We start from the raw sequence: 13,867 nt of genomic DNA on the forward strand, positions 1-13,867 counted from the left end.
TGATTCCCATGGGAGAACAAAAATCACACTTCATATCTTCCACATACCAAGCCTTCCTACATGGAGTCTATGTTATTCTTCAAATGATATCTAAAGTAGTAGACCTGTATTTGTTAATGTAGGATAACAGCAATGTGAATAATGTAACACATACACAAAAATAATGTCTACTTACCATAAAATGTATGTATTTTAGGTAAAATATTTCTCTTCATACCTATGTTTTATTTCCATAACATCAAATATACATTTTCTTTATATTTGTGTATTCATTCATTCAGTAAAAATTTACTATCTGCTATTTGCCTGGCTCTGTGCTAGGTGCTAGGATTGCAACTGAGAATAAGGCAGAGTTCTATTCTTAAGGAAGTTACATTCTAGAAAGGGTTATAGATGAGCAATCAAGTTCCATAAGCAAGATACATGCTAGGCTGAAGTGAGCACAGAGCAGAGGCCTGTGTGGGCTGCATCAGACCTGAGGTATGAGGAAAGGGTTCCCTGAAGAATCCTTGTATAGACTTGAAGGTTGAATAGGAGTTAGCTAGTGGGAGGTAGCCAAACAGTAGAGAGAGCAAGGCGGGAGGGTATGTGGAAGGAGAAAGACACACAAGAGAACCCCAGGCACAGGGAACAGTCTATACACAGGCCAGGAAACAGTAGAGAGAAAGGCCAGTTCAGGATTTGAAGCAGCTCCATTTGGCTCCAGCCCAGAGTATAAAAGAAAAGAGGAAGAAGGATCTTGGTAAGTTAGTCCAAAAATGTGGACTTTATCCAGAGGGTAATGGGGCACCAAAATGAAATACAGTTGACCCTTAAATAACACAGGGGTTAGGAGCACAGTTGCATATCCACATACAACCAAAAGTTAACAGCCTACTGTTTACCAGAAGCCTTGTCCATAACGTAAACAGGTTAATTTAACACAGATTTTGTATACTATATGTTATATATATGTTGTATCCTTATGATAAAGTAGGCAAGAAGAAAAGCAAGATTTTACAAATTATCACAAATCTCCAAAGATTTTCCTATATTTAATGAAAATAATCCATGTACAAGTGAACCTGTGCAGTTCAAATCCATGTTGCTCAAGGGTCAACTGTATACAAATGAGGAAAAACCTAAAATCCCCAGGCGGGGATTTTTTTTTTTTTTTTTTCTTTTTTGAGACGGAGTCGCACTCTGTCGCCCAGGCTGGAGTGCAGTGGCGCGATCTTGGCTCACTGCAAGCTCCGCCTCCCAGGTTCACGCCATTCTCTTGCCTCAGCCTCCCAAGTAGCTGGGACTACAGGTGCCCACCACCATGCCTGGCTAATTTTTTGTATTTTTCAGTAAAGACAAGGTTTCACCGTGTTAGCCAGGATGGTCTCAATCTCCTGACCTCGTGATCCACCTGCCTCGGCCTCCCAAAGTGCTGGGATTACAGGCCTGAGCCGCCGCACTGGGCCCCAGGCAGGGATTTTAAAAATTGACAGAAAGAGCCTGCAAAATTGTTTAACTAATTGTAAATAGATTGGACTTTACTCCATGAATCCCCCCAAAATCAGAATTACAATGGGAACGTAGGCAAAGGCCCACTATAGCGTGTTTCGTTCTTTCTTTTTACCTTTCACCATTAAAAAGACAAAATACAACTTGCCCGGTTTTCGCAAAACATGATTAAGTACTTAATGGGAAGAATTGTCTGAGATTCCTGAAATTTAATTTGCCTGTGTTGGCAATAAATGTGGATAAGATAATATAGATAACTTCTAAATTGTAACTATTTTGAGTAAAAGGACCCTAAGCAAATGTAAAAAAATAGAATATATAAGAATTACACTTTAGGCCAGGCGTGGTGGCTCATGCCTATAATTATAGCACTTTGGGAGGCCAAGGTAGGTGGACACCTGATGTCAGGAGTTGGAGACCAGCCTGGCCAACACGGCGAAACATCATCTCTACTAAAAATACAAAAATTAGCCAGGCGCAGTGACAGGTGCCTGTAATCCCAGCTACTAGGGAGGCTGAGGCAGGAGAATCACTTGAACCCGGGAGGCAGAGGTTGCAGTGAGCCAAGACTGCGCCATTGCACTCCAGCCTGGGCAACAAAGTGAATCTCCGTCTCAAAAGAAAAAAAAAAAGAAAAATAATTATGCTTTAAAAATATGTTCTAATTAACTAATAAAAGTAATTTGGCGTATGTAAGAAGTCAATTTCTGAAAACCTTCTTCAAAAACTTTTAGAAATAATAAATTAATGTGAATGATTTGATTATTTTACATCGTAGAGGGCAAGTTAATTGTCCTTAAGGTTTATGGAATAAAAAGAAAAAAATCAGAGCAGCACTACATGACATGTGCTCTGGGTCCCCAGAGGGGCAGCCAACCCCATCCTTGCTCATCTCTTAAGTGAAAAACCATTCACCAGTGTGGAGATGTAATTCTTATCTAACATGCTGTATCTGTCTATGTATCATGGTGCCTTTCCTAGTGCTCTGGGACGGTTTGCTTAGTAGGTTTTCCTGATGGACTTTAGCTCATCAATGCCATTTAAAGCATTTCTCTGAAAGTGACTTTAGTTCATGGAGCATCATTAACCAAATATTACCCGCTTGCTGGCAGGGAAGACACACACACATAAAATTTGACAAGAAGACTGCTGATTTTCCAAGCTCTTTCCTATCACTTTAACTGTTCCCGGGCAGAACTTTGATTTCTGTCCCTAAACCTCTTCCTCCTCCAGTCTTCGCCAGGTCAGTACATACTACTATCATTCATCCAATTGCTTAAGCCAACTCCAAGTTAAAAGTCACCTTTGGCCGGGCACAGTGGCTCACGCCTGTAATCCCAGCACTTTGGGAGGGTGAGCTGGGTGGATCACTGGAGGTCAGGAGTTTGAGACCAGCCTGGCCAACATGGCGAAATCCCGTCTCTATTAAAAACACAAAAATTAGCCGGGCATAGTGGTGCATACTTGTAATCCCAGATACTTGGAGGCTAAGGCAGAAGATTCGTTTGAATCTAGGAGGCAGAGGTTGCAGTGAGCTGAGGTCATGCCACTACACTCTAGCCTAGGCAACAGAGCTGTCTCAAAAAAAAAAAAAAAAAGTCACCTTTAATCTAACCGCCACATCCAGTCACTCCACATGATTTGCCTCTCTTCCTTCATAATGTATCCTGAATTCTTCCAATTTTGTCTCCTTGGCAAACATCATCCCTTCCCCTGGACCTCTGCAATAGCCAAGAGCTGCAAAACTTTCATTTGTGTTTTGATCTGCAGGTCGGTCTCAAGAACTGTGGTCCAGCTGGAATTCTTCCACTGTTAGGTCCTTTAAAGGTCAGTGGGGAGGGCTTATTTATTTTAGTCAGTTCTTTCCTTCATAATTTCAAGAAGGTATCCTGGGAAGAGTTACCTAGGTGTCCACTGCCTATGGTTAGTATGTGATATGAAGTCATTGCCAAGTCTGGCTGCCTCTCTTGCCTTGCCTTACACATCCCCAACTCTGAATGCTGGGGCCTTGTGAACTCAGACCCACATTGCTGTCATGTGAAGCATGTACTTGCTTCCCCCTTCCTTTCCACCATGATTGTAAGTTTCCTGAGACCTCTCAGTCATCATTCCTGTTAAGTCTGGGGAACTGTGAGTCAATTAAACCTTGTTTCTTCATAAATTATCCAGTCTTTATAGCAGTGTGAGGATGGACTAATACAGTCCCTGATGAAAAAATGACTTAGTTCTCTCTCTCTCTCTCTTTCATGCTCTCTTTCTCCTTCTACTTTTCACCATGGGATGATGCAGCAAGAAGGCCCTTGCCTTTGGACTTCCCAGCCTTCAGGACTATAAGAAATAAATCTCTGTTCTTTATAAATTACCCAGTGCCAAGTATTCTACTTTAGCAACACAAAATAGACTAAGACAGAGGTGCTTCTTTACCAGTTCATCAGATGTAACCAACTATGTATGAAGCACAATGCTGGGCATAGTTTATGCACAAACTGGAACCCCTGCTACTTGGTCATTCAGGAAAGAAATGATAAGGATAGATGACAATAGGCATAGAAAGCCAAATTCAAGACATCTGTAGGAAATACAATTGACAGGATAGGCAACACAGACGTAGGTAAAAGTTAAGGGGGAAATGAAGAGCCGAAGATAACTCCCAGAATTGTAACTCTTTCACTGACCGGCTAGTGATGCCATTTTCTAAAACAGAAGTACAGGCTATTCATGGGAGGAAAAATGAACTCAGTTGTGCTATCGAGAATTTGACGTATTTGCTGGACAACGAGATGGAAATACATGTTAAGCACTTTAATATATGGATTCCATGCTCAGGAGAGGCAGATGGACTTCACTGACAGGTTTCAGATTCTCCAAACATTAGGCACAATCTACATTGCGGAAAAGACAAGATAAGCATAGTGAGGTGATGAAGCGAATGTCCTCTAGAGACAGACTGAGTCCAAGTCCTGATCTTTCCACTTACTGGTTACTTGGACAAATGATTAACCTTTCTGTGCTTCAGTTTCCTAGTCTATAAAATGAGGATAATAAGAGTACCTACCTCATAACATCATAAAAATGAAACCAGTCTGTTTGTAAAGTGTTTAGGTCAGTATTCAGAACCTAGCAAACATTATGTCTATCTCTTCCAAATAAAAATTTCCTCCAAGGAAGAGAGTATGAAATGAGAGATGAAGAAAACTGGAATTAGCCGTGGTGAATATCAACGTCTTAAGATGTAGGCAAAGAAAAAGGTATTCTTATGTGGGTAAAGAAAGAGATATTCTTAGAAGAGTGATAAGCAGCAGCTCCAAACGAGCTTTCTTTTCTCAAAAGACACCAAAACTGAGACACTGAGACACAGAGGTGATAAAATATCAAGAACTAACTCCTGGTGCAAGATTCTCTACAACTTTAATGGGCTGTCTCTCAAGTGATTTTTATTTATTTTATTTATTTCTATTTTTATTTTCTTGAGATGGAGTCTTGCTCTGTCACCCAGGCTGGAGTGCAGTGGTGCAATCTCGGCTTACTGCAACCTCTACCTCCTGGGATAAAGTGATCCTCCCACCTCAGCCCCCCAAGTACCTGGGACTAGAAGCACATGCCACTGCACCCAGCTGATGGTTTTCTTTTCTGTTTTGTTTTTTGTTTTCTGTTTTGTTTTTTTTGTAGAGACAGGGTCTTGCTATGTTACCCTGGCTGGTCTTGCCCAGACTAGTCTCAATTTCCTAGGCTCAAGCAATCCTCCCACCTGGACAGTGCTGGGGTTACAGGTTTGAGCCACCATTCTCAGCCTCTCAAGTAATTTTGCAAGTACAGTGTAACATTTTTAGGTTCTATAGCAGTAGAAAAAGGAAAGTATATCTTCAGCTACATTAAAGAGGGAGTATTCAGTAATCCTCATCTACTTATAAAGAAGTTTCATATTTTAACAGTAATTGAGTGTGTTGTATTGGGAGAAATCGTTCTCTCAAGAGAAGTTAAATAACTACTCTGACCATAAAGTAATCTGTCTACCTTATAGGTTCTAGGTTGCATAATTAACATTCACAAAGTATTTTAAAAGGAAAATCACTTATGAGCCCTAAGCATTACTATGTAATTAATAATTTCCTAGACTTTATTTGATTAGAGATTACAGATGCAAAATTTGACATACCTGGTATGAAATCAGACTTTTGCTCTCAGCCTCATATTCAGCAATACTCACAGTGTGCTAATGCCATCAAAATGCAGGAAAAAAATGTACTTTTAAAAATAATTTAGTTTTTGGTAGTTCTCTACTGTTTCTACTCACATTTCCAATATCAAATGTGTAGGAATTTTCCATACCAAACAATTCTCCAATTCTCTGCCCACATCAATTGGGTTTCCTACAGTTCCACTGAACTGTAGGACACCCAGTTGGCATGGGCAGAGAAGTTACCTGCAGTTACCTGACACTATTTACGTGGAGTTAGCATCCGATCTCACAAGTTAAAGGCTCAGTACCACAAGACTGTGTCACTTCAGAGGCCAGTTGCAAGTTCCCAGGCTACCAAAAATAAAATTCTAAGCCCCCCAACAAACTGAATAGACCCCTCCTCTCACCCAAAGTCATTCCATAGTTAACCTGAAAAACTAGATCAGGCTATGATGGAAAAGGAGGGGACTAAACATATCTCATTATACCCTCCTCCCTTTGGAATTCAGGCACAACTGACCAATATTAACATTAAAACAGAGACCTAAAGACTGACAAAATAGACTCTTTGTAGCAATAAGATACCAACATGACAGATAGCTAACCTTGAAAGGAATCAAAGTATTTTACCCCCAAATATATTTCTTTGACATATTTTGAAATGGCCCTGCAAAACTGTCTATTGTGGGGAAAATCTACTTTCTGTAGAGAATCCTCTCCCCCTTTCCAGGTCTTTTCCCTGATCCAGGAGAGAATTAACTAAGAGTCTGGCACCTTTTTAAGTCTGACAAAAAAACATGTACAATATATTCTCTCTGAAGCCTGCTACCTGGAGGCTTCCTCTACATGACAAAAACCTTGTTCTCCACAACCACTTATCTTAACCCAGATACTCCTTTCTATTGATTCCAGGTATTTTTTTTTTTTTTTTTTTTTTTTTTAGATGGAGTTTCACTCTTGTTGCCCAGGCTGGAGTGCAATGGCACAATCTTGGCTCACCGCAACCTCCGCCTCCCGGGTTCAAGCGATTCTCCTGCCTCAGTCTCCCCAGTAGCTGGGATTACAGGCATGCGCCACCACACCTGGCCAATTTCGTATTCTTAGTTGAGATGGGGTTTCTCCATGTTGGTCAGGCTGGTCTGCAACTCTTGACCTCAGGTCATCCGCCCACCTCGGCCTTCCAAAGTGCTAGGATTACAGGCGTGAGCCACTGCACCCATCCTGATTCCAGGTCTTTAGATAATAACTTAGCTTTTTCAACTAATTGCCAATCAGACAATCTTTGAATCTACCTATGACCTAGGATATCCCTCTCCCTACAAGTTGCCCCGCCTTTCCAGACCAAACCAGTGTACATCTTACACGTATTGATGATGTTTTACACTCCCTAAAACATATAAAATCAAGCTATAGTCTGACCACCTCTGGCACGTGTTCTCAGGACCTCCCTGGGGCTATGTCATGGGTCCTGGTCCTCAGATTTGGCTCAGAATAAATCTCTTCAAATATTTTCCAGAGTTTTATTCTTTTCATCATCATCACCAATCACGCATAAGTCGGGGTTTTCCACAACCCCTTCCTCAGATTCAGTAATTTGCTAGAATGGCCACCGAACTCAGGAAAGTATTTTACTTACAATTACCAATTTATTATAAAGAGTTCAAATCAGGAACAGCCAAATGGAAGAGGCATAAGGAAGGGTATGGAGGAAAGGGCACAAAGCTTCCATGCCCTGTGTGCACACCACCCTCCCAGCACCTTCATGTGTTCACCAACTCAGAAGCTCTTCAAACTTTGTCATTTAGGGGGTTTTATGGCAGTTCCACTATGTAGGCATGGTTGATAAATCACTGGTCATCAGTGACAGGACTCTGTCTCCAGCATCTCTCTCTCTCCTCCCCAGAAGTCCTGAGCGGGGGCTGAAAGTTTCACAAGGTTAGTTGCTCTGGCAATCAGCCCCTATCCTGAAGCTATTGAGGGGTTCCCCAAAAGTCACCTTAGTATGGTTGGAAAAGACTTATTATGAATAACAAAAGATGCTCTTATTTTTACCACTAGGGAACATGTCTAAGTCATGCGGCACCAATGCATGTTACTGGTGGCGAATTCATACAGGTAGATAGTAATCTCAATTCTTGCCTTCTCAGAAGAAAGAATTTGACCAAGGTGACATAAGGCAGAGTGAAAGACCAAGACAAGTTTTAGAGGAGGAGTAAAAGTTTATTAAAAAGTTTTAGGCAGGAATGAAAGAAAGTAAAGTACATTTGGAAGAGGCCCAAGTGGGCGAAGTGAGAGAGTCAAATACCATGCCCTGTTAGACCTTTGGCCTGGGGTCTTATACAGTGACACGCTTCCAGAGGGTTGCGTCCTTCTCCCCTGATTCTTCCCTTGGGGTGGGCTGTCCGCAGGCACAATGGCCTGCCAGCACTAGGGAGGGACTGCATGCACTGATCCTGTGTTTACTGACATTGTGTCCATGCTCATTTGAAGCATTTTTCCCTTACAAGTCGAGGGTTTAAACGCCACCGTTTTGCGTCTTAATGTGCATGCTTGAGCCCACCCACCCAACTTCTGAGATCTCACCTGGAAGCAGCTAGTCAGTAGTTTCAGGTGTTTCCTATCTATTGGGAGACTGCCTTTCCCTGGCACTGGCTAATAAATGATTATTTAGAGAGAAAGTTATCAACTGCATGACCATCGTCTGATGGGCACCTGATGTTCCTGGTTGGGTGGAGGGTAGGGAGGCCTCTCATGCCTGGCTCATATCTGCCTACCTATAGTAACACTATCGCCCCTATCGTTCGGGAAATTCCAAGGGTTTTAGAAGTTCCATGTCAGGAACTGGGGACAAAGATCAAATACATATTTCTTATTTATCACAGGTAGAAAAAGAAAAGAAGGCTAGGAATTACTTGCAAAAGGAAGCTTTCTCAGTCTTTCTGTTTTCTAAAGACCTTGTTGTATTTCCCCAAAATTATTTAAGAAGGGGCCTTTAATTGCAAATATGCTAATTATAAACTGAAAGTAAGTATTTATTGTGTAGCTTGGTGTATTTGAGCTTTAGTAAGTTTTAGATTAAATCTAAATACACAGTGTCTTAATTTAATTTAAATTAAATTAAGATTTAAATTAATTTAAATCTGCTTCCCCAAGAATCAGATTTTGAAACAAGAATTCGAGTGCAAGTAATTTATTTGGGATGCACAAGGAAACCATCTGGGAAGTGAAGAAATGGGACAAGGAAGTAAAGGCAACTAATAGAGGGTGTGTCCTCGAGCCTAGCTACCACTGGCTTGGTGTGATATAAAACCATGAGCCTCAGAATTATCCCTACAGGAGCTGTGATATTTATCCACCAATTCCCATCACCCATTGGTGGAGGGCTGCTCCTAGGGGTGGTAATTTCTGAGCATTTCCTTTGGTGCCTGCAGGATTCAAAAGTCCTTAGGCACAAAGATGCAGATATTGGCAGGTGGAAGTCTTGAAAGCCAAGGGGAAGGGAGCGTACAGTGTCAAAGATAACAGAAAATCAAAATCAGAAAGAACAATTGCCTTTGGTTTTCTCAAATAGAATGTAGTTTTTCTGTTGCCTTTCGTGCAAAACCTCCTCAAAATTTTTCTATCTTCTCTGTCTCTGATCCTTCTCTTCTCATTGTGTCTTCAATACACTCTAATCAAGCTCTGTACCCACCATTCCACCAGAACTGTTCTTGTCAAGGTCGCCAGTGATCCACAAGATGCTAAATTCAATGGTCAATTCTTAGTCCTCATCTTACTGGTCCTATTACTAGCATTGATTGATTGATTGATTGAAACAGGGTCTCACTCTGTTGCCAAAGCTGGAGTGCAGTGGCACACTCATGGCTCACTGCAGCCTCAACTGCTCCTCCCACCTCATCCTCCCAGGTAGCTGGTACCACAGGCGTAGAGATGGGGTCTCCGTATGTTGCTCAGGGACAATAAACTGGTCTCAGACTCCTAGACTCAAATGATCCTCTTGCCTTAGCCTCCCAAAGTACTGGGATTACAGGCGTGGGCCACCACACCTGGCTCTATTTAACCCCGTTGTTTGCTTCCTCCTCCTCTGAGCACTTTCCTTAACTGGCTTTCATGACATCATAGATCTTGGTTTTTTTGTTTCCCTTCTGGCTCATGGGCTGCTGCTTTTTCAGACTCTCTCCTAATTTTTTGGGCTTCTTAAAATTGGAGTACCCAGGACTCAGAACCTATATACACTTCTCTATCTCAGCCATTCCCTTTGTGATGTCATCTAGTCACATGACTTTTAACTGTGATCTATATATTTACTTGCAAATGTTTATCTCCAACCCTGACCTCTCTACTGATCTGCTGACATATATTTAACTGTATACTAGATATTTTCACTTAAATGTCCAAAAGAGCTTTCAAACTTGGTTTGCCCCAAAACAAATTCCTGATCTTTCCTCTAAAACTTGGTCCTCATGCAATCTTGCTCATCTCAGTCGATGACAACTCTACCTTTTTGGTGGCTTAGGCCAAAAACCTTGGAATTATCCTTGACTCCCCTCTTCATTCTATACCACATCTAATTTATAGCAATTGTCTGTTACCTCTATCTTCAAAATATATTCAGAACTGGAACAGTTCTCCAGCAAGTGCCATATCCAAGCCACCATCATCTCTGAATAATTGCAAGAATCTCCTAACTGGCTTCCCTCGGAGGAGCCAGAGGGATCTCTTTAGAATGCTAAATAAGGTCATATCACTTCTTGGCTCAAAAACTCTTTAATAATACCCCAAATCATTTGGAGTGAAATCATTCAGAACAAAAGCCAAAATCTATTGTTGTTGTGTTTTCTTGAGACAGAGTCTCGCTTTGTCACCCAGGCTGGAGTGCAGTGGTGCAATCTCAGCTCACTGCAACCTCTGCTTCCCAGGTTCAAGCGATTCTCTTGCCTTGGCCTCCCAAGTAGTTGGCATTACAGGCATGTGCCACCATGCCTGGCTAATTTTTTTGTATTTTTAGTAGAGATGGGGTTTCACCGTGTTGGCCAGGCTGGTCTCAAATTCTTGACCTCAAGAGATCCACCCTCCTTGGCCTCCCAAAGTGCTGGGATTACGGGCGTGAGCCACCGCACCCAGCCAAAAGCCAAAATCTTTAGAATGGCATGTAAGGCTCTAAGCAACAGTCCCCCGTCACCTCTCCAACCCCATCTCTTATCACTGTACCCCGTATTCCTATTGACCCCAGTGATATTGGTCTTTGCAGTTCCTTGGACATTCCAGACACTTCCATATGAGGGTTCTTACCCTTTCTGTTCCCTCTGCCAAGGGCTCACTAACTCACCTTCTTTGCTCAAATGTCATCTTCGCAGTGAGACCTTCCTTGACCACTCTCTTTTTTTTTTCCCATTCCTGTGTGTTTCAGACGACCAACCTTTCAAGATCTAATCCCACACTCCCTTCCAGCACTCCCCATCTCCCTTCCTTGATTGGTTCTTCTCCATAGCACTTATTATTTTCTAACATGCTGGATATTTTACTGATTATTTTGTTCATTGTCTCGTCACTAGATTACAAATTCCACTCAGCAAGAGTTTCTGCCAATTTTGTCACTGCTCAAAGCCTAAAACAGTACCTGGCACATAGTGGCTACCCCGCAAATATTTTACCTTGTTAACTAAATGGTTTAATTAATTAAACTTATTGACCTCATTAACTAGTTAACTAACAGCAAATGATGAAGACTGAAGTAGTTTGAGAAGTGACTGGAAGGTGAGGAATATGAGACTGATCATATTCCTTTTTTCTTTTTTTCTGAGACAGGATCTTACTGTCACTGCATTCAGGCAGGAGTGCAGTGGCACAATCATAGCTTGCTGCAGCCTCAACCTCCCAGGCTTAAGTGATCCTCCCACCTCAATCTCCTAAACGGCTGGGACTACAGGCATGCACCACCACAGCTAACTAATTTTAACATTTTTTTGTAGAGACGAGTCTCATTATGTTGCCCAGGCTGGTCTCAAACTCCTAGGCTCAAGAAATCCTCTCACTTTGGCCTCTGTTAAATGCTGAGATTATAGGTGTGAACCACCACATCCAGCCAAAAACAACACTTTTAAGAAGCTTGGGGCTGGGTGTGGTGGCTTACGCCTGTAATTCTAGCACTTTGGGAGGCCAAGGCAGAAGGATCTCCTGAGGTCAGGAGTTCAAGAGTAGCCTGGCCAAAATGATGAAACTCTGTCTCTACTAAAAATACAAAAATTAGGTGGGCATGGTTGCACACACCTGTAATCCCAGCTATTTGGGAGGCTGAGGCAGGAGAATTGCTGGAACCCAGGAGGCATAGGTTGCAGTGAGCCAAGATCATGCTACTGCACTCCTGCTTGGGCAATAGGGTGAGAATACATCTAAAAAAAAAAAAAAGAAAGAAAGAAAAGAAGAGTCCATTATGGTCGCTGCTGCCCTGAGGAGGATGAGGAAGCCCTCACAAGCAAAACTGCTGCCCAGATCGGCCATCCAAGCCCTTGTAGGGCTGGCGCGGCCGCTGGTCTTGGCGCTCCTGCTCGTGTCTGCCACTCTATCCAGTGTTGTATCACGGACTGATTCACTGAGCCAAACTGTACTTAACTCAGATATTTCTACCCCAAATGTGAATGCTTTAACACATGAAAAACAAACCAAACCTTCTATTTCCCAAGTCAGTACCACCCTCCCTCCTACAACCAGTACTGAGAAAAGTGGAGGAGCATCTGTGGCTCCTCATCCCTCCCCCACACCTCTGTCTCAAGAGGAAGCTGCTAACAATGAAGATCCTAGCATAGAGAAGGGGGATCTTCTCATGCTGAACAGTTCTCCATCCACAGCCAAAGACACTCTGGACAGTGGTGATTACGGAGAACCAGACCATGGCTGGACCACGGACCCCAGGGACGATGACGAGTCTGATGACACCTTGGAAGAAAACAGGGATTACACGGAAATTGAACAGTCAGTGAAATCTTTTAAGATGCCATCCTCAAATATAGAAGAGGAGGACAGCCATTTCTTTTTTCATCTTATTAATTTTGCTTTTTGCATTGCTATTGTCTACATTACATATCACAACAAAAGGAAGATTTTTCTTCTGGTTCAAAGCAGAAAATGGCGTGATGACCTTTGTTTCAAAACAGTGGAATACCATTGCCTAGATCACAATGTTAATGAGGCAATGTCTTCTTTGAAGATTACCAATAATTATATTTTTTAAAGTCCTGTGATTTGAGTTTGCTTATTATGTAATTTTATTTGCTTGACTTTTTATATGATATTGTGCCAATGTTTGACATACGCAATTGGTACTTAAATGAGAGGTGGGTCTCTCTTTTGCCTTGGTGCTTTGGAAATTAAATGTCACAAACAAGAAGTATATAATGTTTTATCTGTACTTTTAGAGGTGAGTTTAATCAGGTGTCCAAAATGCGAGTTAAGCATTACCTTATATTTACACTGTTAGTTTTTATTGTTTTAGATTTATTGTGCTTCTTTTGGAAGTATTAGTGATGCTACTTTTAAAAGTTCCCAAACTCGTAACTAAATTGTAACATATCTGTTACTGACTCATATTCATTCTCTGCCATTCAAATACTATTTTTTAACCACACATTTTTTTGTGGTCCCAAACTGTAATGTACAAGGATATGTGTGATAATGCTTTGCATTTGAGTAATATTTTTTTTCCTTCCAAGAAAACTGCTTTGGATATTTTTAGATAATTTAAACATAATTTAGGATAATGATATTGCTCAATCTGACCACAATTTTAGGTAAAACATTAAATGTGTCAAGAAATCTTGCAACATAGATTCTGCAGCTTGCAGTGGACATAGATAAAATGTTACAGAGATACTATTTTTTTTGGTTTGAATTACTATATTAAATTTAGAAGTGGAAACTGTGGTAAAATATTACATACATGTACAGTTGCCTTTAGTTAGCAATTGATTGTAGCATGGGTTCCTCTAAGGTTTCAAGCATTGAGCAGAGTTTAAAATTATATCACATTTGTTTACTTCATTTATTATTTTACAGTAAATCTGAATAAATCTTAGGGGCCATTATCACTTAAATAATACTGTATCTAGGTATTGCAAATTAAAATTATACCTGAATGAAGTTGTTTGTATACATAAAGTATATTTGTGTACAATGACCTTTTTTCCTCCACACTTGTTT

At 41.2% G+C, this 13,867-nt stretch overlaps 1 protein-coding gene across 1 annotated transcript; it reads left to right on the forward strand.

Moving 5' to 3' along the window:
* Positions 1-12,104: 12,104 nt before the first annotated feature.
* LOC117075111 (keratinocyte-associated transmembrane protein 2-like) lies at positions 12,105-12,902 on the forward strand. Its single transcript, XM_033197180.1, has one exon. The coding sequence runs from the start codon at positions 12,105-12,107 to the stop codon at positions 12,900-12,902; it is 798 nt and encodes a 265-aa protein (XP_033053071.1).
* Positions 12,903-13,867: the final 965 nt, after the last annotated feature.

The sequence above is a fragment of the Trachypithecus francoisi genome, unplaced genomic scaffold (genome assembly GCF_009764315.1).
Source record: "Trachypithecus francoisi isolate TF-2019V2 unplaced genomic scaffold, Tfra_2.0 Lachesis_group5, whole genome shotgun sequence".
Lineage (NCBI taxonomy): Eukaryota > Metazoa > Chordata > Mammalia > Primates > Cercopithecidae > Trachypithecus > Trachypithecus francoisi.